At 40.5% G+C, this 26,724-nt stretch overlaps 1 protein-coding gene across 14 annotated transcripts in view; it reads right to left on the bottom strand.

The window, feature by feature from the left end:
* Window positions 1-645: 645 nt before the first annotated feature.
* The window catches only part of LOC139542249 (homeobox protein Hox-C10a-like), an 88,301-nt gene continuing 62,222 nt past the window's right edge, over window positions 646-26,724 (bottom strand). For 7 of the 14 annotated variants that reach the window (XM_071347450.1, XM_071347453.1, XM_071347451.1 and 4 more), the window contains 3 exons: window positions 15,406-15,474; window positions 4,150-4,837; window positions 646-2,628 (listed from right to left, as the gene is read on the bottom strand). In XM_071347450.1, coding sequence (XP_071203551.1) covers window positions 1,913-2,628; window positions 4,150-4,600 — 1,167 coding nt within the window. In that variant the 5' untranslated portion in view covers window positions 4,601-4,837; window positions 15,406-15,474 and the 3' untranslated portion in view covers window positions 646-1,912. Of the gene's footprint in view, window positions 2,629-4,149; window positions 4,838-15,405; window positions 15,475-26,724 lie in introns of those variants that run through there. The other 7 variants (XM_071347455.1, XM_071347454.1, XM_071347456.1 and 4 more) reach the window with 4 other exon arrangements.

Here is a 26,724-nt window from a genome sequence, read left to right as displayed (position 1 = left end):
TGCATTGTCGAGGCCATAGGGTTCCAGGTCATAAATATCTGATGATAACACTGCTGGCATTTACTGTATAATCTCTGTCTCTCTGTCTCTGTCTGTCTCTCTCTCTCTCTCTCTGTGTGTCTGTCTCTCTCTCTCTTTCTCTCTCTCTGTGTCTCTCTCTGTCTCTCTCTCTCTGTCTGTAATAACAAGTAGAAAGTGTGGCTTATAGTCCTACTAGATGCTGTAAACTAGGGTGCTGAGCCATGCAACAAACACATCCTCTGAGAATGAAGGGGCTCCAACCCTGCTGCAGATAAGCAATTGAAAAGGAGAGGGTTTAGACTGAAAGGGAGGCGGCATCAGCTCTTGTCAAGATGTCTAGTGGGTTGAGAGCCTGTGGTTGGACGGCTGGAAACACTGCCTTGTCTCCATGATTAATGCAGGGTAAATAGGAGGCAGGAGCCAGGGAAAGTGGTGCCTAGAGATTGTGTAACATGAAAACATAATATCACAGAGTTTTTATTGAATCTCTTCCACAGTATGGGCTAATTTCATTACAAAACTTGTTTTCCAGAAGTAGAATGTGCTCTTTAATCTCAATAAAATGCTGTTGGAGAATGAAGTCATTCTAATAAGAAATGAATAAAGATAATGATTCCACTGAGATTGATTTTCCACAAATGCATTTATTAAACATCTCATTAATCAAGAACAGTATCAAATACGTTTAAAAAAAAAAGCTATGATCCTTAGTTTCTGCATCCAGTTTTAATTTATAGATTAATGACATATACCCATTGATTCTTGAGGAATATAACTTATAAATGCCTCATGAGCTTAGTTCAACAGTCGTACCCCATCAGAACACAAAATATAAGCTTGTTTTACGCCAATGTTTGTCAACAATGTAAATGTAAACAAACACTGTATAGCCTCAAAACATGGTTAAAACTATACATTTGAAATCACGGATGGTCCGTCCTTGCATCCATAGCGCTGTCTGTGAATTTGAGAGGGGTTACATTTCTCCAGCCCCATCCCTTAGCTTTTTAGCGAAACAGGGACAGGGAGACATGTTGATATTGTTTTAACGAAGGATTCTAGCTTCAACACAAACACATATATAACAAAAATAGAACTTCATTCAATATGAACATATGCTTCTGTGTTTTCACACTTACACAACTTACACAAACGAACAGCTATTTAATGATAAGAACACAAAACATGGCCTAACACATGACACCTACAGCAGAAGTCAAATTCCTTTCTCTATGATTTACAGATATGGCCGCCACACGCTACTTACAGGATCATTCTGGAGGCGAAAGAAACGCACACCTGTTTAGGCGAGGTGTTGGCTAGCGGAGTAGAACACTTGAAAAAGAAAAGGAGAGCCTCACACTCTAGGAGCTCAGATGCAATAATTGAATAACCGACGTTTCGACAGACAAACTGTCTTCATCAGGATCATTACGTGATCATAACATAACACGTGATACCTATACCGCAAAGTAAAATTCCTTTCTCTCTGATTTAAATAGACGACAAGCACAAGCCAATTACATGACACATGAAAATACAAAATTGATTGATAATGTGTTCAAAACATGCATTTGACATGCAAAACAGTAGCAGAATGTCTTTGAGGATTTTCTTTGCTAATGTAAATCATGTCAATTTTGATAAAAAGATAACATTTTGCCACAAGGTGTAACAGCAACAGAGGGGGCAGTAGTGGTCGCTTTTGGACTAGAAACCTATAAGGATACTGGAAACCCTATAGGTAATAAATCTGCATTCTTCAGTGAGCCACTATCAGAAAATTGAAAGAAAGCTGGCCTCCACAATGCTGGTTTGATTGAATTGACCACCTATACACACACATATTACTGAAGGTCTAGGTGTTTAGGTTTGTGGCATAGGCCTGCTCTTACAGGTGAGTAAGTGTAGGGGGTTCTAGGTCGAAGAGGCATCCTCTACATCTGAAATATGCACTGATGTCACTGTCAACATAAGAGGATAGGTGCCCTGGGGCGAGTTTGGAGAGACCTGTGCACAAACATCCGCTGTCTACAACCGTAAGGGCTGACTGCAGACTATCAGAGGCAGGCGCAGTTCCGGTGGTGAGCTGGGGAAGGTCCATGGGAGTAACACATAAACAGTCACTGGTGTTGGCCTTACTGTGAGAACCCGACGCAGGGGTACGATCATAATTAACGAGGAGAAGGTTTGGAGATCGAATCCCTCTCACCAGACAAGCACTTCTGAATCCTGAGTACCCAACTCCAACAGAGGACCTTGGGCTGAGGGATGGCATGTGTGTGGTGGTAGAGAGGGAGGGCGACGGTGTCTCAGTCGCTGTCCCTCTGTCCTCCTTATGATCCTTCTTGTATTTCATGCGTCGGTTCTGGAACCAGATCTTGATCTGCCGGTCAGTGAGCCTCAGGCCCGCAGCCATCTCCATCCTGCGTGGTCGACATAGGTAGGGGCTGAAGTGAAACTCCTTTTCCAGCTCCACTAGCTGAGTACTGGTGAACGCCGTCCTCGCTCGCCTCCCTCCGTCTCTACCTCTGTCTCCGTCTCGCCCTCCATCTCTTCCTCTACTTGGGAGACCACCAGCCTCATTACGACTGCACACTGAATCACCTGGGGAAATGACAAAAGGAACATGTAAAGGAGCAGTCATTTAAAAGTCAGCAAGCGGGCACCCAGGCGAGCTTCCGCAAAAAGGGAAAGCTTAACTGAGGGACTTAGGAATCCTAATAGGCATCATGTAAAGTGTCCTGGGATAAAGTGTTTTTTCTGGAGTCAATTAACCTTTTACTGCAGTGGGCTAAATCAGGGTCACACAGTGTTTCTTGATAGTCTTAAACACATCTACTTCGAAACAAAAGTACACACCTCACACACATGGTTATGGACTGAAGAAAAGAAGACACCTGTACCATGTCAGATATAGAGTTGAAATAAATTACATTTTGAGTTTGCATCCCAATATTACACTTTATATACATCACAGAAGCCTGAAATATAACAAAACCATTTGACATAGAAACCACCGGATTTCTGTTGTTTAAAAAAAAAGTTTTTTATTAATGAGGAAATTATGATAAATATGAATAACATTCCACTCATGTCACCAAAGAGGGCACTTTTGATCATTGACTGCAGGAAAGGGCTACATGTGTTTCTTTCAAAGCGTTCTTCTCTCCTTAATTGCATCAATTGCTTTGGGTTCATGACTAACCCAAGAGAGACCTGTCCCATGGGCCTGAGAGAAACACATCTATACCTTGCTGATAATGTACTGCAAGTGTCTGAGACATAACACCAGTTACAGCTTGTCTCAGATGATGGTGTTTTGAGAAAGTTGGTCTAAGGGAATCGTCTTACATACGCATTAATCAAATCTACACACGGCAGTAGTGTACCTGTCAACTCAATCACATAAAGAGTGCCTTGGGACCACCACTGGAAACAACCACCTTCAGAGTGTCAGATGTGCCACAACAATCCTGTCAGTAGCTATTGTATTCAGGGTTTAAAGTCCCAGTTTACACCTGGATATCTGACCTACTTAGGAGGAAATGATCGTGTGTGATAGAATTGAGAACTAACATAAGGAGTTGTTCAAACGTATTATTCAAATTTCTTCAAATGTAACACAAACATATATATATGTGTATATACACTCTTAGAAAAGGAGGGTGGGAGAACCATTTTTGGTTCCAGGTAGAACCCTTTTTGGTTACAGGTAGAACTCTTTTGGGTTCCATGTAGAACTCTCTGTGAAAAAGAGTTCTACCTGGAACCAAAAAGGGTTCTTCAAAGGGTTATCCTGTGGTGACAGCTGAAGAACCCCTTTAGGTTCTAAATAGCACCCTTTTTTTCTAAAAGTGTAGGTATAGCATAATTCTGGTCACATCTAAACTCTAAATTATGTCAACAAAGGTTAAAACAAGAATTATTGCCTAATACTTATTCTTTCTATGTTAATATGTGAGCAAGTCATAACTCACAAATGTCCTTTTGGCACCAAAATTATAAGGTGTGCCATGTTCTGAAAAAATACGTTTGAAGACTAGGTAAATGCAGATATAGGCTAGGGTAATATGGGCAGTCATCATTATGACACTGTACTATATTAAAATATGATATTATATTTACCTAATTCGTTGGAGTCAGATGCACTCTGGTTTAGGTCATGCCGAGTTTCTCTCATCCAGGGGAAGAGATGCCTCGGTGAGAGGAAGTAAGTGGATGCACTGCACCTCTTGCCTCTGACGACTGCTTTGCCCTTGGCATGGCGGGTATCCACCGGGTCCAGGGTGCCCCATAACGGGTCAGTCGGGTACGGCGTACAGCTGACACAAGCAGAAGAGGTGACTGAACGCTGGAAGAGTGGAATCTCTCGGAATTGTGGCGCGTGGCCTCCTTCACTGTGTCCGGTGCCGTATCCAGCAGGTTCGGTTGCAGTGTTGTGTTCGTCCTGTAGATGACATGGGAGAAGGGACTGGTGCTGGTCCATAGACCTAGCAGGGTGCACTTCATCAAATTCACTCTGATAAATAGAACTATGGGTACGCCCTGAATGTTGGGAAGGTATGCACTTTTGCATGTTAAATATATAGCTTTACAAGGAACGTAAATGTAAAAGCATTATGCAAAAGACTTTGAATAAGCTTTAAGACTGTATTGAATAATATTACCAGAGGGGTAAACCGTGAAGTCACGTGGGGCCGTCCTCCAATAGTCGCGCGCTGGAGTTGCAAACCGTCCGAAAGGAACTTAATCGCGCTGGAGGAACCCGCTCCGATTCTTCAGGCAGCATTGCAATAAGCACGGGTTTCTTCACCTATGGATGAAAACAACTAATTAGTGTATGAAAAGTATGAGAGGACTAGCAGTGTATGTATGCAGTTTTAGAACGCGAGAGAGTGGAAGATGGAGAGAGAGAGAGGGAGCTAGAGAGAGAGGAGAGAGAGAGAGAGATAAAGAGAGAGAGAGAGAGAGAGAGAGAGAGAGAGAGAGAGAGAGAGAGATAGAGAGAGAGAGAGAGAGAGAGAGAGAGAGAGAGAGAGAGAAAAAAAGAGGCACGCACTGAACGCATCATTTGGAACTAAATATCTATTCGTTTTTTATTTACAGAGTACCAGATGTGGGAAGAAGTCGAATGGAAATCCAGCGCAATGAAAGTTGCATCGTTTTTTAAACTTTCCTGGTAGGTTATATAAATGCTCTTTGTTGGAAACTATTGAATAAGTGATATGTTAGCCTACTTGGATAATATCAATACTATCGCAAGATATACAAAAAATTACATTTGACTAAATGTGTAATTTCCGTGAATGTGTTATTGTAACATGAGTGTGCTGTTTGTTGAAGTGTTATTACTATATTAAAAAAGAGGACCAACCACTGTGAATGGTATTCCTCTGGATATACAAAGCTTGGGCTTAAAAATCTACTTTTGTCTATTTACTTTATTCTATTTGCTTGTGAATATGCATTCAGTTCATAGTGGTTGCATGCTAATACACTCAGCGAGGGAACTATCCGAGTTAGTAGTGCACTTATCTAGTTAGATAAAGGACTTAGAAAAGATTCGAATAGAGTCAATGGGAGTGGTCAAACAAAGGGTTTTGACAATCACTGCCACACAAAGAGAACGAGAAGACCACAGAAGAATATAGAAAATAATAGTATTTTTTACCTCAAATGTCTGGCTACCTGCGATTACTAATCACTATGCACGTGGATGTGTTTTTGGCTCTGCCAAACAACGTTTATATTACAGAGTATTTCCCGATTGATAAAACCCGTGTGTATGGACGGATAGACAAAGAGGGAGGCAAATGACTGGCTGGGCTACTGTACGTTATACGAACTCAACGCTAACACCAAAGCAATAGCCTGTGGACTTCAGGGTAATTTGGAGGTGTGATGTTGCAATAATATTTAGGCCAATGTAAATATTATTATAAAAAATAGACTATATAGTTTGCTTTTAATACCCTACCCAAACGAGCATGGTCTACAGCAGAGCCATGTAGAGATAGGGCTCTGGTGGCTTTAAAGTGGACGTGGACTAAGGATGATATTATCTCAAAATGTTGATTCGATTCTAGGCCTACAATAATATATTTTCACTAGTATTTCTATAATATAATACAACAAATCTGTTGAGGAGAATCCTTCCAGCAGCAAGGTGATGGATGATGCACTCTGGATCGCCTAGCCGGGACGACCCAGCATCTTCACAGCACCACTCTGATTTAATCCCTCTTCCGTTTACCCTCCTTCTAGCCTCGCCACAAGGGTAACCTCACTCCCTGATTCATATCCTCAATTCACACGTCACACACTCACTCCAATAAGTTATTTGAACATAAACATGAGCGTATCATGTTCTCAATATTGTAGGCTAAAACGATTAAAGGACATCATTTAGAATAAAAGAACAACAAGAATAGCACGAGGGTAGAGATAGGATTTCCGGCAACATCAAATGTTCATGGAGAGCAAGGATAATCAGGATAAACAAAATACTCCACTTGAATTTAAGCTAAATCGAGTTATGGGTCATAGTCATATCCTAGTAATGTGCACAGCCTCATAGTAATGAGAGCCTTTCCAGAATAATTTAGGTGATTGGGACAAATAAGAAGACCATCTCTTAAACGTTAACAATAAGACGTACAATAAGACGTACATACAAAAAATGACACATATTCGCATTTATTTACAATATTAGGCCTACATTAAAATAGGCTACCTCTAGCCATTTCATTTGAAACGGGTATGCCTAGTATACTGTGCACAATTAAACAGGCTGCGTATACTGCGTTTATTAGAGGGAGCTTATCAGAAGACACTCCTCATGCCCTTAACCTTTCCAAAAGTTTTTCCCAAATCATTCTTGTTTTAAGAACGATTTGTTATTTAGAGTACAGTGAATTGCTGTCACAGAGCTTGTCAGATAGAGGCATTCAGTGTGCACATAGTAGGGTTCGCATTGGTGCCATTTAGGTGACATGTAATATGACTTGGTTGGAGAGTGCGGTGAATGAGAGACGATTCATTCCAACCTGAGATACAGATAGTAAAAAAGGAACTCAACAGGCCTATTTGAGCTTCATGTGCATTTAATCCACTTTTTCATTTCCCTCACCCATGATCAATTTCGATATATAGGCTACACACACTCAGTACAGTATTAGGATCAGGATAATTATAAGGATAACATGATGATGATTATTATTATTATTATTACCATCATCATATTGTGTACCTGTAACGTCAGGCACTAATTTTAGCTGGAAATGAGAAATGAGAGTAAAGGAATTAAATTCCGTTTGTTTTCTTTGTTTCAAATCGTTGAACACTCGGCTGTGTTGGATATAGAATAGAATCTGTGATATACTATCTCAGCAAGAACATAATTTAGCTCCTCCGTGCGCATACACCACGATTCTCCGTGAACTCTGGTTGAACCGCCCAAGTGGCAATAAATCATTTTTCTCTGTCTGCACAAAAGCGCGCCCCAGTCCCTCTGGGTGTCAACCCCTTCTTCTTGGCTTGGTGGCTGACACAAACAGCCGAGGAAACATTGAAAAAGTTTCGTAACGATTGAGGATTTTAACATACAATATATCTTAACTCACAGCATATAGCACATGGCTACCATGTAGGCCTAGCACTTGCAGCAAAATTCCTAACCCCTTTGTTCCAAAAACACTGTTCTCTACACTGCTCTTCTCAACAAAAAAGCATCCATGCCAATAATGTATTTTCGGCGGACAGAGCTCGAGTCGGGCAGAGAAGAGGAGACAGAGAGCTCGTGGAAGGACGTTAATGGGCAGAGGATGTTGTCGGTTAAAACGGTGCATACAAATGGACCTGTCTCGGCAGAGCACGCGGGAGATTTATTGGCCCGGTGCCCTACATTTCTGTAAACAATTCAGAGTGAAATGAAAGGACCGGAGACTTTGCTGAGCACTGCACACTTCACACATGAGGAAAAGTAAAAGACACACATTGTCAATTTCCAAAACATGCGTTAATGTCTTGACCTATATGAATAGGCCATTTACATGCAATACACGTAGAAAAAACGGTTCCTTATAGAACCCTGCATGGTGCCATTTATGAATTATGGCTACTACCATTAAACTGCAATATTTTGAGCTAAGAATATAATATAATAAACAATTAAATAAAGCACAAAAGTATACCAGCATAGTTTTTAGAATGTATTGTCATTATTTGCAAACATAGTTTGGAAATATGCATTGGTGGCCAGGCAGGTATCACTTCGTTTGAATGATGGCCTAAGTCAACTCTGGCTGACTTCTTTACAATACAATAAAATATCCATTAGTTAGAGTGAACATCAAAAATGTGTCATCTGCTCCCTTCTCAACCCCCCAAACCTCACACATACATAAACCTCACACATACATAAACCTCACACATACATAAACCTCACACATACATAAACCTCACACATACATAAACCTCACACATACATAAACCTCACACATACATAAACCTCACACATACATAAACCTCACACATACATAAACCTCACACATACATAAACCTCACACATACATAAACCTCACACATACATAAACCTCACACATACATAAACCTCACACATACATAAACCTCACACATACACAAACCTCACACATACATAAACCTCACACATACATAAACCTCACACATACATAAACCTCACACATACATAAACCTCACACATACATAAACCTCACACATACATAAACCTCACACATACATAAACCTCACACATACATAAACCTCACACATACATAAACCTCACACATACATAAACCTCACACATACATAAACCTCACACATACATAAACCTCACACATACATAAACCTCACACATACATAAACCTCACACATACATAAACCTCACACATACATAAACCTCACACATACATAAACCTCACACATACACAAACCTCACACATACATAAACCTCACACATACACAAACCTCACACATACATAAACCTCACACATACACAAACCTCACACATACATAAACCTCACACATACATAAATCTCACACATACATAAACCTCACACATACATAAACCTCACACATACATAAACCTCACACATACACAAACCTCACACATACATAAACCTCACACATACACAAACCTCACACATACATAAACCTCACACATACATAAACCTCACACATACATAAACCTCACACATACATAAACCTCACACATACATAAACCTCACACATACATAAACCTCACACATACATAAACCTCACACATACATAAACCTCACACATACATAAACCTCACACATACATAAACCTCACACATACAAAAACCTCACACATACATAAACCTCACACATACATAAACCTCACACATACATAAACCTCACACATACATAAACCTCACACATACATAAACCTCACACATACATAAACCTCACACATACATAAACCTCACACATACATAAACCTCACACATACATAAACCTCACACATACATAAACCTCACACATACATAAACCTCACACATACATAAACCTCACACATACATAAACCTCACACATACATAAACCTCACACATACATAAACCTCACACATACATAAACCTCACACATACATAAACCTCACACATACATAAACCTCACATAAACCTCACACATACATAAACCTCACACATACATAAACCTCACACATACATAAACCTCACACATACATAAACCTCACACATACATAAACCTCACACATACATAAACCTCACACATACATAAACCTCACACATACATAAACCTCACACATACATAAACCTCACACATACATAAACCTCACACATACATAAACCTCACACATACATAAACCTCACACATACATAAACCTCACACATACAGTGGGGAGAACAAGTATTTGATACACTGCCGATTTTGCAGGTTTTCCTACTTACAAAGCATGTAGAGGTCTGTAATTTTTATCATAGGTACACTTCAACTATGAGAGACGGAATCTAAAACAAAAATCCAGAAAATCACATTGTATGATTTTTAAGTAATTAATTTGCATTTTATTGCATGACATAAGTATTTGATACATCAGAAAAGCAGAACTTAATATTTGGTACAGAAACCTTTGTTTGCAATTACAGAGATCATACGTTTCCTGTAGGTCTTGACTAGGTTTGCACACACTGCAGCAGGGATTTTGGCCCACTCCTCCCTACAGATCTTCTCCAGATCCTTCAGGTTTCGGGGCTGTCGCTGGGCAATACGGACTTTCAGCTCCCTCCAAAGATTTTCTATTGGGTTCAGGTCTGGAGACTGGCTAGGCCACTCCAGGACCTTGAGATGCTTCTTACGGAGCCACTCCTTAGTTGCCATGGCTGTGTGCTTCGTGTCGTTGTCATGCTGGAAGACCCAGCCACGACCCATCTTCAATGCTCTTACTGAGGGAAGGAGGTTGTTGGCCAAGATCTCGCGATACATGGCCCCATCCATCCTCCCCTCAATACGGTGCAGTCGTCCTGTCCCCTTTGCAGAAAAGCATCCCCAAAGAATGATGTTTCCACCTCCATGCTTCACGGTTGGGATGGTGTTCTTGGGGTTGTACTCATACTTCTTCTTCCTCCAAACACGGCGAGTGGAGTTAGACCAAAAAGCTCTATTTTTGTCTCATCAGACCACATGACCTTCTCCCATTCCTCCTCTGGATCATCCAGATGGTCATTGGCAAACTTCAGACAGGCCTGGACATGCACTGGCTTAAGCAGGGGGACCTTGCGTGCGCTGCAGGATTTTAATCCATGACGGCGTAGTGTGTTACTAATGGTTTTCTTTGAGACTGTGGTCCCAGCTCTCTTCAGGTCATTGACCAGGTCCTGCCGTGTAGTTCTGGGCTGATCCCTCACCTTCCTCATGATCATTGATGCCCCACGAGGTGAAATCTTGCATGGAGCCCCAGACCGAGGGTGATTGACCGTCATCTTGAACTTCTTCCATTTTCTAATAATTGCGCCAACAGTTGTTTCCTTCTCACCAAGCTGCTTGCCTATTGTCCTGTAGCCCATCCCAGCCTTGTGCAGGTCTACAATTTTATCCCTGATGTCCTTACACAGCTCTCTGGTCTTGGCCATTGTGGAGAGGTTGGAATCTGTTTGATTGTGTGTGGACAGGTGTCTTTTATACAGGTAACGAGTTCAAACAGGTGCAGTTAATACAGGTAATGAGTGGAGAACAGGAGGGCTTCTTAAAGAAAAACTAACAGGTCTGTGAGAGCCGGAATTCTTACTGGTTGGTAGGTGATCAAATACTTATGTCATGCAATAAAATGCAAATTAATTATTTAAAAATCATACAATGTGATTTTCTGGATTTTTGTTTTAGATTCCGTCTCTCACAGTTGAAGTGTACCTATGATAAAAATTACAGACCTCTACATGCTTTGTAAGTAGGAAAACCTGCAAAATCGGCAGTGTATCAAATACTTGTTCTCCCCACTGTACATAAACCTCACACATACATAAACCTCACACATACATAAACCTCACACATACATAAACCTCACACATACATAAACCTCACACATACATAAACCTCACACATACATAAACCTCACACATACATAAACCTCACACATACATAAACCTCACACATACATAAACCTCACACATACATAAACCTCACACATACATAAACCTCACACATACATAAACCTCACACATACATAAACCTCACACATACACAAACCTCACACATACATAAACCTCACACATACATAAACCTCACACATACATAAACCTCACACATACATAAACCTCACACATACATAAACCTCACACATACATAAACCTCACACATACAGTTGAAGTCGGAAGTTTACATACACTTAGGTTGGAGTCATTAAAACTCGTTTTTCAACCACTCCACAAATTTCTTGTTAACAAACTATAGTTTTGGCAAGTGAGTTAGGACATCTACTTTGTGCATGACACAAGTAATTTCTCCAACAATTGTTTACAGACAGATTATTTCACTTATAATTCACTGTATCACAATTCCAGTGGGTCAGAAGTTTACATACACTAAATTGACTGTGCCTTTAAACAGCTTGGAAAATTCCAGAAAATGATGTCATGGCTTTAGAAGCTTCAGATAGGCTAATTAACATAATTTGAGTCAATTGGAGGTGTACCTGTGGATGTATTGCAAGGCCTACCTTCAAACTCAGTGCAACTTTGCTTGACATCATGGGAAAATCTAAAGAAATCTGCCAAGTTCTCAGAAAAAAAATTGTAGACCTCCACAAGTCTGGTTTATCCTTGGGAGCAATTTCCAAATGCCTGAAGGTACCACGTTCATCTGTACAAACAATAAACAAGTATAAACACCATGGGATCACGCAGCTACCACTCAGGAAGGAGACGCATTCTGTCTCCTAGAGATGAACGTACTTTGGTGCAAAAGTGCAAATCAATCCCAGAACAGCAAAGGACCTTGTGAAGATGCTGGAGGAAACAGGTACAAAAGTATCTATATCCATAGTAAAACGAGTTCTATATCGACATAACCTGAAAGGCCGCTCAGCAAGGAAGAAGCCACTGCTCCAAAACCGCCAGAAAAAAGCCAGACTACGGTTTGCAAATGCACATGGGGACAAAGATCGTACTTTTTGGAGAAATGTCCTCTGCTCTGATGAAACAAAAATAGAACTGTTTGGCCATAATGACCATCGTTATGTTTGGAGGAAAAAGGGGGAGGCTTGCAAGCCGGAGAACATCATCCCAACTGTGAAGCACGGGGGTGGCAGCATCATGTTGTGGGGGTGCTTTGCTGTAGGAGGGACCGGTGCACTTCACAAAATGGATGGCATCAAGAGGAGGGAAAATTATGTGGATATATTGAAGCAACATCTCAAGACATCAGTCAGGAAGTTAAAGCTTGGTCGCAAATGGGTCTTCCAAATGGACAATGACCCCAAGCATATTTCCAAAGTTGTGGCAAAATGGCTTAAGGACAACAAAGTCAAGGTATTGAACATTTGTGGGCAGACCTGAAAAGCGTGTGCGAGCAAGTAGGCCTACAAACCTGACTCAGTTACACCAGCTCTGTCAGGAGGAATGGGCCAAAAACCACCCAACTGATTGTGGGAAGCTGTGGTGATCCTAACTGACCTAAGACAGGGAATTTTTACTAGGATTAAATGTCTTTATTTGTGAATAACTGAGTTTAAATGTATTTGGCTAAGGTGTATGTAAACTTCCGACTTCAACTGTACAGTTGAGATAAACACAGGTTTACGCAGCTCCCCTGGACAGAGAGCATGTTGTGGGGCACAACAGTAGGGTATTGTTTTGAGGCTGTGAACCCAGCAGCCCTCCAGTTGTCAGATAAATTCTGCCGTTTTTTAAATCAGCGCCCAGCCCAGGATTCGAACCGGCCACCTTTCGGGCCACAGGTCCAGCTCCTGCCATAGGTCCAACTCCTTAGACACTGGGTTACCTCCATGACTCATTACAGAGAAGAAGAAAAAAGGAGCTAAAACATGAGTTCATCTGCCAAAATGAAGCCAAAATGCTATGCAGACATACAGTACCAGTCAAAAGTTTAGACACATCTACACACTCAAGGGTTTTTCTTAGATTTGACAATTTTCTACATTGTAGAATAATAGTGAAGACATCAAACTATGAAATAACACATATGGAATCATGTAGTAACCAAAAAAGTGTTAAACAAACCAGAATTTTATATTTTGGCTTCTTCAAAGTAGCAACTCTTTGCCTTGATGACAGCTTTGCACACTCTTGGCATACTCTCGACCAGCTTCACCTTAAATGCTTTTCCAACAGTCTTGAAGGAGTTCCCACATATGCTGAGCACTTGTTGGCTGCTTTTCCTTCACACTTGTCCTTTCCGTCCAACTCATCCCAAACCATCTCAATTGGGTTGAGGTCGGGTAATTGTGGAGGCCAGGTCATCTGATGCAGCACTCCATCACTCTAGTTCTTGGTAAAATAGCCCTTACACAGCCTGGAGGTGTTGTCCTGTCTCACTAAGCGCAAACCAGATGGGATGGCGTATTGCTGCAGAATGCTGTGGTAGCCACATGCTGGTCAAGTATGCCTTGAATTCTATATAAATCACAGAGAGTGTCACCAGCAAAGCACCCCCACACCATCATACGTCCTCCATGCTTCACGGTGGTAACTACACATGCAGAGATCATCCGTTGACCTACTCTGCGTCTCACAAAGACACGGTGGTTGGAACCAAAAATCTCAAATTTGGACTCATTAGACCAAAGGACAGATTTTCACCAGTCCCAAAGTCCATTGCTCGTGGTTCTTGGCCCAAGCAAGTCTCTTCTTCTTATTGGTGGTCCTTTGGTAGTGGTTTCTTTGCAGAAATTCAACCATGAACACCTGATTCACACAGACTCCTCTGAACAGTTGATGTTGAGATGTGTCTGTTACTTGAACTCTGTGAAGCATTTATTTGGGCTACAATTTCTGAGGCTGGTAACTCAATTATTTTTTTTTTTTACCTTTATTTAACTAGGCTAGTCAGTTAAGAACAAATTATTTTTTTCAATGACGGCCTAGGAACAGTGGGTTAACTGCCTTGTTCAGGGGCAGAACGACAGACTTTTTACCTTCTCAGCTCAGGGATTTGATCTTGCAACCTTTCGGTTACAAGTCAAATGCTCTAACCACTAGGCTACCTAGGCTACCTATCTGAACTTATCCTCTTCAGCAGAGGTAACTCCTTTCCTGTAGCGGTTCTCATGAGAGCCAGTTTCAGCATAGCGCTTGATGGTTTTGCGACTGTACTTGAATAAATGTTACAAGTTCTTGAAATGTTCCGGATTGACTGACCTTTATGTCTTCAAGTAATGATGTACTGTCGTTTCTCTTTTCTTATTTGAGCTGTTCTTGCCATAATATGGACTTGGTCTTTTACCAAATAGGGCTATCTTCTGTATACCACCTCGACCTTGTCACATACAACTAATTGGCTGAAACACGCTAAGAAGGAAAGAAATTCCACAAATTCACTTGTAACAAGGCACACCTGTTAATTGAAATGCATTCCAGGTGATTACCTCATGAACCTGGTTGAGAGAATTCCAAGCGTGTGCAAAGCTGCAATCAAGGCAAAGGATGGCTACTTTGAACAATCTCAAATATAAAATATATTTTCATTTGTTTAACACTTTTTTGGTTACTACATGATTCCATATGTGTTATTTCATAGTTTAGATGTCTTCACTATTATTCTACAATGTAAAAAATAGTAAAAATAAAGAAAAACCCTTGAATGAGTAGGTGTGTCCAAACTTTTCACTGGTACTGTATAATTATTTTGATGTTATGGAAGAACAACTTACCTGCAGTTGTTGTCAGCAGCAGCCACAAGAGAGATCCTCTAACTCTGACAGTTCTGGGTTACTGTCAGACTGAGCAAAACATAGATAGTGTGTTAAAAGTAATTTATGATTCACTTATTATACATCATTTATTATAAATAATTTATACATGCCTCCTCTCAGTCAGCAACAGTCTTCTTTCTAATGGCTTCATGAAAACACAGGCTAGCCCCTTCAATTGACCACACTGAAATACCGAACTAAAATAAACATTTAGCTAATTGCTAATGTCAGGCTGGGTCCGTAGCTCTATTTGGCATACGAAAATGTATTTTATTTGAAAGAGTTAGCTGGCTAGCTTGTAAAGGGACTAATTAAAGTAGCCTAGTTTTTTATGTTAGTTAGCTAGCTAGCTTATAAACGTGCTCAAATTCTAATAAAACTATAGACTATAGTTTATCATATGACTTTGGCTTCATATACAGTGTGCATATTTTTTTTAATGATTTTAAATGATACAATGACTGAGGTTAAAGTGCAGACTGTCAGCTTTCATTTGATGGTATTTTCAACCATATCAGGTGAATTGTTTCGAAATTACAGCACTTTCTGTTCATAGTCCCCCCATACAGTTATTAAAGTAGTCAAAAGTTTAGTATTTGGTCCCGTATTCCTAGCACGCAATTTTGTTTTGTTTTGGTTGTGTTTCAGATTATTTTGTGCCCAATAGAAATTAATGATAAATAAGTAAATGCCCAGGACATTCAAATAACGATTGACATATTTTCATTAAAAACGTTATTTTGAGAAATGTATTCATACTTTTTCATCCTTCTACAAAATACAGTCCCGACACAAATCTAGGGTTGCTACCCAAGCCGACTGGTCGTTCGTTCTATCGGTTTGGTTGCTAGAGACTCGACCCAGTCACTCAGTCTTTTTGTTCTGTATCTATGGACGAGACCCAGTCATTCGTTCTAAATGTTTCATTGCCATACTGGCTGGCAACGTTCTTATTTATCCCTTGCTTGCTCGTTAGCCAAGTCAAAAAGTGCAGCCAGAATAACAGCAAAGTAGCCACATTAGCATTTGTTTCAGTTGTTTTCTAGTTACATTTATTTGGATACGTCCATAACAATGAGCTAATGAGGCGCGATTTCGCCAGGCATAGAATAAGTGCTCGGTTAATACAGCCCCGTGCTGTTGCAAAATAAATGCTAGATAGAAAACAAGAGGAAATAATGTGTTTAATAAAAGCATACACATACAAAGTTACAAACGCACAAATATCATAGCCTCACCTGTTATTGTAATGGTGAGAAGTTAGCATGTCTTGGGGTATGATATTTGTGCATCTGTAACTTTCTCACTCATAATTATTCACGATTAATTCAGGACTATCCGTAATTATGGTAGCATCCACATGAATGTAGAAGTGTTTAGAAACATATTATATTCTTATGTACAATAAAAGTGACTCCAAAATGACATGAAGGGATAATCAACAACAGGCTATACGTTCTTTATACAATATGTGGGTCTAATCCTGAATGCTGATTGGTTAAAACCGCATTCCAGCGGGTGTCTATTCCACAAGTTACCTTCGGCTAAATCTAAGACATTAAAATGCTTTCTCATCAGCCCAGTCAAGCAATTTATAAACTTGATCTCCATTATAAAAAGCATTTAGAGACATTATCTCACATTTCTTTTTGACTAACATTTAGTATTCAACAGCCGAGATTTGTATAAACCTTGCTGTCAGACTCTCCGACATTTGCAACATTGTTTCAATTTTCAAATTCATCTCTAGCTGTCAAACACAGATTCAACCACAAAGACCAGGGAGGTTTTCCAATGCCTCGCAAAGAAGCGCACCAATTAGTAAATGGGTAAAAAAATAGAAAACAGACATTGAATATCCTTTTGAGCATGGTAAAGTTATTAATTACACTGTGGATGGTGTATTAACACACCCAGTCACTACAAAGATACAGGCGTCTTTCCTAACTCAGTTGCCAGAGAGGAAAGAAACTTCTCAGGGATTTCACCATGAGGCCAATGGTGACTTAAAACAGTTACAGAGTTGAATGGTTGTGATAGGAGAAAACTGAGGATGGATCAACAACATTGTAGTTACTCCACAATATCAAATTAAATTGTATTTGTCACATGCACAGAAAACAACAGTGAAATGCTTACCTACAAGCCCTTAACCAACAATGCAGTTTTAAGAAAAATACCTATAGCAAATTAAGAAATAAACGTAACAAATAATTAAAGAGCAGCAGTAAAATAACAATAGCGAGGCTATATACAGGTACCGGTACAGAGTCAATGTTTATTTATTTATTTATTTATTTTACCGTTATTTTACCAGGTAAGTTGACTGAGAACACGTTCTCATTTGCAGCAACGACCTGGGGAATAGTTACAGGGGAGAGGAGGGGGATGAATGAGCCAATTGTAAACTGTGCGGGGGCACCAGTTATTCGAGGTTATTGAGGTAGTACAGTTGAAGTCGGAAGTTTACATACACTTAGGTTGGAGTCACTAAAACTCGTTTTTCAACCACTCCACAAATTTCTTGTTAACAAACTATAGTTTTGACAAGTCGGTTAGGACATCTACTTTGTGCATGACACAAGTAATTTTTCCAACAATTGTTTACAGACAGATTATTTCACTTATAATTCACTGTATCACAATTCCAGTGGGTCAGAAGTTTACATACTCTAAGTTGACTGTGCCTTTAAACAGCTTGGAAAATTCCAGAAAATGATGTCATGGCTTTAGAAGCTTCTGATAGGCTAATTGACATGATTTGAGTCAATTGGAGGTGTACCTGTGGATGTATTGCAAGGCCTACCTTCAAACTCAGTGCCATTTTGCTTGACATCATGGGAAAATCTAAAGAAATCTGCCCAAGTTCTCAGAAGAAAAATTGTAGACCTCCACAAGTCTGGTTTATCCTTGGGAGAAATTTCCAAAAGCCTGAAGGTACCACGTTCATCTGTACAAACAATAGTACGCAACTATAAACACCATGGGACCATGCAGCTGTCATACCGCTGAGGAAGGAGACGCATTCTGTCTCCTAGAGATGAACGTACTATGGGGCGAAAAGTGCAAATCTATCCCAGAACAACAGCAAAGGACCTTGTGAAGATGCTGGAGGAAACAGATACAAAAGTATCTATATCTACAGTAAAACGAGTCCTATATCAACATAACCTGAAAGGCCGCTCAGCAAGGAAGAAGCCACTGCTCCAAAACCACCAGAAAAAAGCCAGACTACGGTTTGCAAATGCACATGGGGACGAAGATTGCACTTTTTGGAGAAATTTCCTCTGGTGTGATGAAACAAAATAGAACTGTTTGGCCGTAATGACCATTGTTATGTTTGGAGGAAAAGGGGGGAGGCTTGCAAGCCGGAGAACATCATCCCAACCGTGAAGCACAGGGGTGGCAGCATCATGTTGTGGGGGTGCTTTGCTGCAGGAGGTACTGGTGCACTTCACAAAATAGATGGCATCAAGAGGAAGGAAAATGATGTGGATATATTGAAGCAACATCTCAAGACATCAGTCAGGAAGTTAAAGCTTGGTCGCAAATGGGTCTTCCAAATGGACAATGACCCCAAGCCTATTTCCAGAGTTATGGCAAAATGGCTTAGGGACAACAAAGTCAAGGTATTGAAGTGGCCATCACAAAGCCCTGACCTCAATCCTATAGAAAATTTGTGGGCAGAACTGAAAAAGTGTGTGCGAGCAAGGAGGCCTACAAACCTGATTCAGTTACACCAGCTATGTCAGAAGGAATGGGCCAAAATTCACCCAACTTATTGTGGGAAGCTTGTGGAAGGCTACCCAAAATGTTTGACCCAACTTAACAATTTAAAGGCAATGCTACCACATACCTATGTAAACGTCTGACCCACTGGGAATGTGATGAAAGAAATAAAATCTGAAATAAATCATTCTCTCTACTATTATTCTGACATTTGACATTCTTAAAATAAAGTGGTGATCCTAATTGACCTAAGACAGGGAATTTTTACTAGAATTAAATGTCAGGATTTGTGAAAAACTGAGTTGAAATGTATTTGGCTAAGGTGTATGTAAACTTCAGAGTTCAACTGTATATACTGTACATGTAGGTAGAGTTATTAAAGTGACTTAAGCATAGATAATAACAGAGAGTAGCAGCAGAGTAAAAGAGGGTGGGAGGCAATGCAAATAGTCTGGATAGCCATTTGATTAGAAGTTCAGTAGTCTTATGGCTTGGGGGTAGAAGCTGTTTAGAAGCCTCTTGGACTTAGACTTGACGCTCCAGTACCGCTTGCCGTGTGGTAGCAGAGAGAACAGTCTATGACTAGGGTGGCTGGAGTCTTTGGCAAGTTTTAGGGCCTTCCTCTGACACCACCTGGTATAGAGGTCCTGGATGGCAGGAAGCTTGGCCCCAGTGATGTACTGGACTGTACGCACTACCCTCTGTAGTGCCTTGCATTCGGAGGCCGAGCAGTTTCCTTACCAGGCAGTGATGCAACCAGTCTGGATGCCCTCGATGGTGCAGCTGTAGAACCTTTTGAGGATCTGAGTACCCATGCCAAATCTTTTCAGTCTCCTGAGGGGATTTGTCGTGGCCTCTTCACGACTGTCTTGGTGATGTGGACGCCAAGGAACTTGAAGCTCTCAACCTGTTCCACTACAGCCCTGTCGATGAGAATGGGGGCGTGCTCGGTCCTCCTTTTCCTGTAGTCCACAATCATCACCTTAGTCTTAATCACGTTGAGGGAGAGGTTTTTGTCCTGGCACCACACAATCAGATCTCTGTCCTCTTCCCTATATGCTGTCTCATCGTTGTTGATGACCAGGCCTACCACTGTTGTGTCATCGGAAAACTTAATGATGGTGTTGGAGTCATGCCTGGTTGTGCATTCACGAGTGAACAGGGAGTACAGGAGGGGACTGAGCACGCACTCCTGAGGGGCCCACGTGTTGAGGATCAGCGTGGCGGATGTGTTGTTACCTACCCTTACCACCTGGGGGCGGCCCGCCAGGAAGTCCAGGATCCAGTTGCAGAGGGAGGTGCTTAGTCCAAGGGTCCTTAGCTTAGTGATGAGCTTTGAGGGCACTATGGTGTTGAACGCTGAGCTGTCGTCAATGGTATAGCATTCTCACATAGGTGTTCCTTTTGTCCAGGTGTGAAAGGGCAGTGTGGAGTGCACTAGAGATTGCATCATCTGTGAATCTGTTGGGGTGGTATGCAAGTTGGAGTGGGTCTCGGGCTTCTGGGATAATGGTGTTGATGTGAGCCATGACCAGCCTTTCAAAGCTCTTCATGCCTACAGGCATGAGTGTATGGATCAGTAGTCATTTAGGCAGGTTACAGTGCCTTGCAAAAGTATTCATCCCCCTATTTTTTTGCATTACAACCTGTCATTTAAATGAATTTTTATTTGTATTTCATGTAATGGACATACACAAAATAGTCCAAATTGGTGAAGTGAAATGAAAAAAATAACTGGTTTCAAAATATTCTAAAAAATTCTAAACGGAAAAGTGGTGTGTGCATATGTATTCACCTCCTTTGCTATGAAGTCCCTAAATAAGATCTGGTGCAACCAATTCCCTTCACAAGTCACATAATTAGTTAAGTAAAGTCCACCTGTGTGCAATCTAAGTGTCACATGATCTCAATATATATATACCAGTTCTGAAAGGCCCCAGAGTCTGCAACGCCATTAAGCAAGGGGCAACACCAAGCAAGCGACACCATGAATATCAAGGAGCTCTCCAAACAGGCCAGGGAAAATATCAGAAACTTTAAACATCCCACAGAGCACCATTAAATCCATTATTTAAAAATGGAAAGAATCTGGCACCACAACAAACCTGCCAAGAGAAGGCCTCCCACCAAAACTCACGAACCAGGCAAGGAGGGCATTAATCAGAGAGGCAACAAAGAGGCCAAAGACAACCCTTAAGGAGCTGTAAAGCTCCACAGCGGAGATTGGAATATCTGTCCATAGGACCACTTTAAGCCGTACACTCCACAGAGCTGGGCTTTACGGAAGAGTGGCCAGAAAAAAGCCATTGCTTAAAGAAAAAAAATTGCAAACATGTTTGGTGTTTGCCAAAAGGCATGTGGGAGACCCCCAAAACATATGGAAGAAGGTACTCTGGTCAGATGAGACTAAAATGGAGCTTTTTGGCCATCAAGGATAACACTATGTCTGGCGCAAACCCAACACCTCTCATCACCCCGAGAACACCATCCCCACAGTGAAGCATGGTGGTGGCAGCATAATTTCCATCAGCAGGGACTGGGAAACTGGTCAGAATTGAAGAAATGATGGATGGCGCTAAATACAGGGAAATCCATGAGGGGAACCTGTTTCAGTATCCCAGAGATTTGAGACTGGGATGGAGGTTCACCTTCCAGCAGGACAATGACCCTAAGCATACTGGTAAAGCAACACTTGAGTGGTTTAAGGGGAAACATTTAAATGTCTTGGAATGGCCTAGTCAAAGCCCAGACCTCAATCCAATTGAGAATCTGTGGTATGACTTAAAGATTGCTGTACACCAGCAGCTGTAATTGCTGAGAAAGATAGCTCTACCAAGTATTGATTTGGGGGGGGGGGGGGGGTAAATAGTTATGCATGCTCAAGTTTTCTGTTTTTTCTATTATTTTTTATTTTTTATTTCTTGTTTGTTTCACAATTAAAAATATTTTGCGTCTTCAAAGTGGTAGGCATGTTGTGTAAATCAAATGATACAAACCCCCAAAAAATCTATTTTAATTCCAGGTTGTAAGGCAACAAAATAGGAAAAATGCCAAGGGGGTAAATACTTTCGTAAGCCACTGTACCTTAGTGTTATTGGGCGCAGGGACTATGGTGGTCTGCTTGAGACATGTTGGTATTACAGACTCAGACAGGGAGAGGTTAAACATGTCGGTGAAGACACTTGCCAGTTGGTCAGCGCATGCTCGGAGTACACGTCCTGCTAATCTGTCTGGCCCTTCGGCCTTGTGAATGTATAAAGGTCTTACTCACATCGGCTGCGGAGAGTGTGATCACACAGTCGTCCGGAACAGCTGATGCTCTCATGCATGTTTCAGTGTTACTTGACTCGAAGCGAGCATAGAAGTAATTTAGTTTGTCTGGGAGGCTCATGTCACTGGGCAGCTCTTGGCTGCACTTCCCTTTGTAGTCTGTAATAGATTGTAAGCCCTGCCACATCCGACGAGCGTCAGAGCCAGTGTAGTACGATTCGATCTTAGTCCTGTATTGACACTTTGCCTGTTTGATGGTTCGTCGGAGGGCATAGCGGGATTTCTTATAAGCTTCCGGGTTAGAGTCCCGCTCCTTGAAAGCGGCAGCTCTACCCTTTAGCTCAGCGTGGATGTTGCCTGTAATCCATGGCTTCTGGTTGGGGTATGTACGTGCAGTCACTGTGACGATGATGTGATCGATGCACTTATTGATGAAGCCAGTGACTGATGTGGTGTACTCCTCAATGCCATCGGAAGAATCCCGGAACATATTCCAGTCTGTGCTAGTAAAACAGTCCTGTTGCATAGCATCTGCTTCATCTGACCACTTTTTTATTGACCGAGTCACTGGTGCTTCCTCCTTTCATTTTTGCTTGTAAGCAGGAATCAGGAGGATAGAATTATGGTCAGATTTGTCAAATGGAGGGTGAGGGAGAGCTTGAAGAATTATAAAAATAATAATGTGCAAAGATCTTATAGACTTATCCAGAAAGACCTACAGCTGTAATTCCTGCCAAAGGTGATTCTAACATGCATTGACTCAGGGGTGTGAATACTTATGTAAATTAATAAAAAAAATGTTTTTAACATGTTTTCACTTTCTCATTGTGGGGTATTGTTTGTAGAGTAGGGAGGAAAAAATCAATTGAATAAATGTTTTATTCAGTGTGTAACACAACAAAATGTAGAATAAGTCAAGGGGTTTGAATACTTTCTGAAGGCACTGTAGAACCTTTTACCGTAAGGCACTGTAGAACCTTTTTTCGTAAAGGGTTCTTTTATCTTGTCCAAAAGGTTCTATATAGTACCCCCCAAAAAGCTTTTTCTTAGGCTGTAGGCTGGACCATAGCTATTGGCTTCAACTCCTAACAATAATAACCCATTAAAATGACAGATTAAAAGTGACTAGCTATTTTGTCTTTCTTGGCCAACATATATCCTCAGTTTCTGGACATACATTTCCTTGAACATTTGAGTAAATTAACATGTTGGTTTGTGTCCAATATAGACATAAAACACTACTTTTCAGTTGTATCTCCCTCTAGGGCCTATACCATAAACTGAACAACCAGTTCTTTCAGAAGAGTGCTTCTGGGAGTGAAATATTGTTACAATAACACCCTGCACTTGGATATGGGCCATGGCCAAATGACCTCCAATCTCTAGCACGGATGGAAGTTCTATTTTACGTAGTATTTTTGGATTGATTCTCTGTCAATACGTTCCCACAGTAGGCTAAAATAACTTCTAAAACTGTTATGTTCCATTTCTCAAAACACACGATACCTACACAGTATACTGCAGTGAACTGTTACAATTTTGCATCTGAGCATCACAATCTCATTATTCCCTAAAATGTCCAGGTGGGGCAATATACTGTGCATCAATAATGACTACATTTGTTTTGGAATATTTTCATGATTCCTGTATCTACTACAATGCGATTGGGCCCACCGAGTTCTGCAATAATGCCATAGTTTTGATCCTACATAAATACATTTTTGCCTACACTCAGCAAATGCAACCTTGTAGTCCACCCAGGCAGATTGTTCAAGATTGACTTGTCCTGAAGACGTCGGTAAATGCCTTCTAAACCGACCACTAGGGGCAACACGGAGCGCTATTACCATAGGCTTGGTGTTATGGACAGGCGTGGTGGATGGGCATAATCCCATGACTTCGGATCAGATGGTCGTGTGTCCAATCCCAGGGGTAGACAATCATTTTATTTTATATTTGTTTTAACCCTATATCAAACCTTAACCCTTAACTTAACCATTCGGAATGTTTTAACCCTATCCAAAGCATCAACCTCTCACCTGATTTAATGGACCTGCATAGACTTGGAGAGGTGACAAGAACAGATGGCTGCTGAGAATTATACAATACCTTGGAAATGTATGTTACTTGTCCAGAGAAATAGGTTTAATCAAATTCATGTTAAACGTCTGTTGGGTATACTAGTGAAGACAAGAAGTTACGAGTAGCTCACTTGCTATTGCAACTAATCACTCTCCCCTTATCATTTAGGCAGCAGTCCAGTGCATTCAGTCCAGCTCTGACATTGATCCATGTCTCATATAGACCAATACTCGGACACTTGTCTACCAGGGACTGAAACTTAGGTAAAATGCTATATTACGTTACACTAATATCTATAAATGCTTTATAAGTAACTGCAGTAGGCCTAATTACAACTGTTAAATGTAGCATATGTTATGTTGTTTATAAAGGAATAACCATAATTGTATTGACAACTTTTCAGTGCCTATACTTTTTAAATATTGAGCCTTGGATGGCAACTTTTCTACTTGTAAATAATTCATTAATAATAGATTCGAGAATCAATTCACCACACACACACACACACACACACACACACACACACACACACACACACACACACACACACACACACACACACACACACACACACACACACACACACACACACACACACACACACACACACACACACACACACACACACAGATGCACATAAGCACACAGGCCAGACATGGTGCATCTGCCCCTCTGGGGGTGAACGGACCGACTAGATTTACGGATTTATGACACACCCTCCTTAATTAAGTCTGGTCAATGTGAGAGTGAGCAGCCTTATTTCCCCTATCCCTGGAACATGAGATTTGACCCCTGTTTCAACTCAGCGCCTTTATGCAGCTGCCATGACTGCTGTATAAACAGACTACCAGTGGTGGAAAAAGTACTCCGTTTTCATACTTGAGTAAAAGTAAAGAAACCTTAATAGAAAATGACTCAAGTAAAAGTGAAAGTCACACAGTAAAATACTACTTGAGTAAAAGTCTAAAAGTGTTTGGTTTTAAATATACTTAAGTATCAAAAGTAAATGTAGTTGCTAAAATATACTTAAGTATCAAAAGTAAAAGTAAAAGTAGGAATAAGTAAAAATGCATTATATTAAGCAAACCTGATGCACAATTTTCTCACTCCAACACTAAGACATCATTTAAAAACAAAGCATTTGTTATTAGTGAGTCCGCCAGATCAGAGGCAGTAGGGATGACTACATTTACATTTACATTTAAGTCATTTAGCAGACGCTCTTATCCAGAGGATGTTCTCTTGATAAGTGTGAGAATTTGACCATTTTCTGTCCTGCTAAGCATTCAAAATGTAAATAGTACTTTTGGGTGTCAGGGAGAATATATGGTGTAAAAAGAACATTCTTTTCTTTAGGAATGTAGTGAAGTAAAAGTAAAAGTTGTCAAAAAATATAAATAGTAAAGTACAGATACTAAAAAAACGACTTAAGTAGTACTTTAAAGTATTTTTTACTTAAATACTTTACGCCTCTGCAGACTACACCATTCCCATCACAATAGTCTGGAGTCAGACCTTTCGTTAAAAACCAAATTATTTGAAGAAGACACTCATCTTGAACAAGGGAGAGATGTTTTTGTAGCCATAGTAATTTACTAATATAAATCTACAAATATTACCACAAAGATCATCATAACTGTTTTTTTAGGGGGGGGGGGGGGGGATTTCGGATATATGATTTCCACTTCTTTTAACAAGTTTATTTTCGTGGTTCCGTCCGCCAAGAGAGTGTGAGAGAGAAAGATGCCTTGCCAGAGGCCTGCCATAAATCAATGTTGCAAAGTGGAATGTTCGCCTGCATTCCGCGGAATCATATGGAGAGAAACATTCTCAATATTCTCTAAAGACTTTGAAGAGACAAGATTCACAGTGGCTTAGCTTTTGCAGGAATGTTATCAAATAATTAGGCCTACACTCCAAAAATATAGGCTACATTAGTACAAAATGCAACATATTCTTTATTTACTTTTTGGGAATTCATCACACCAATTGAAATACACGAAGCTAAACAATTAAACAAACACAAAATAATTCTGAAAAGACAGGTCTTAGCCTGTAGCTACAAATAAAACATTACATCTGAACTAGTGCGTAATTGCTTTACATTTAAACCCATAGTGTATAATATACTTTCAGAATTATTTATATTACCAGTATCTGGCTATATAATCTACTTTCAGACTAGCATTCTTCGTA

The sequence above is a fragment of the Salvelinus alpinus genome, chromosome 17, assembly GCF_045679555.1.
Source record: "Salvelinus alpinus chromosome 17, SLU_Salpinus.1, whole genome shotgun sequence".
NCBI classification, from domain to species: domain Eukaryota; kingdom Metazoa; phylum Chordata; class Actinopteri; order Salmoniformes; family Salmonidae; genus Salvelinus; species Salvelinus alpinus.
This window is presented reverse-complemented; position numbering and strand designations above follow the sequence as displayed.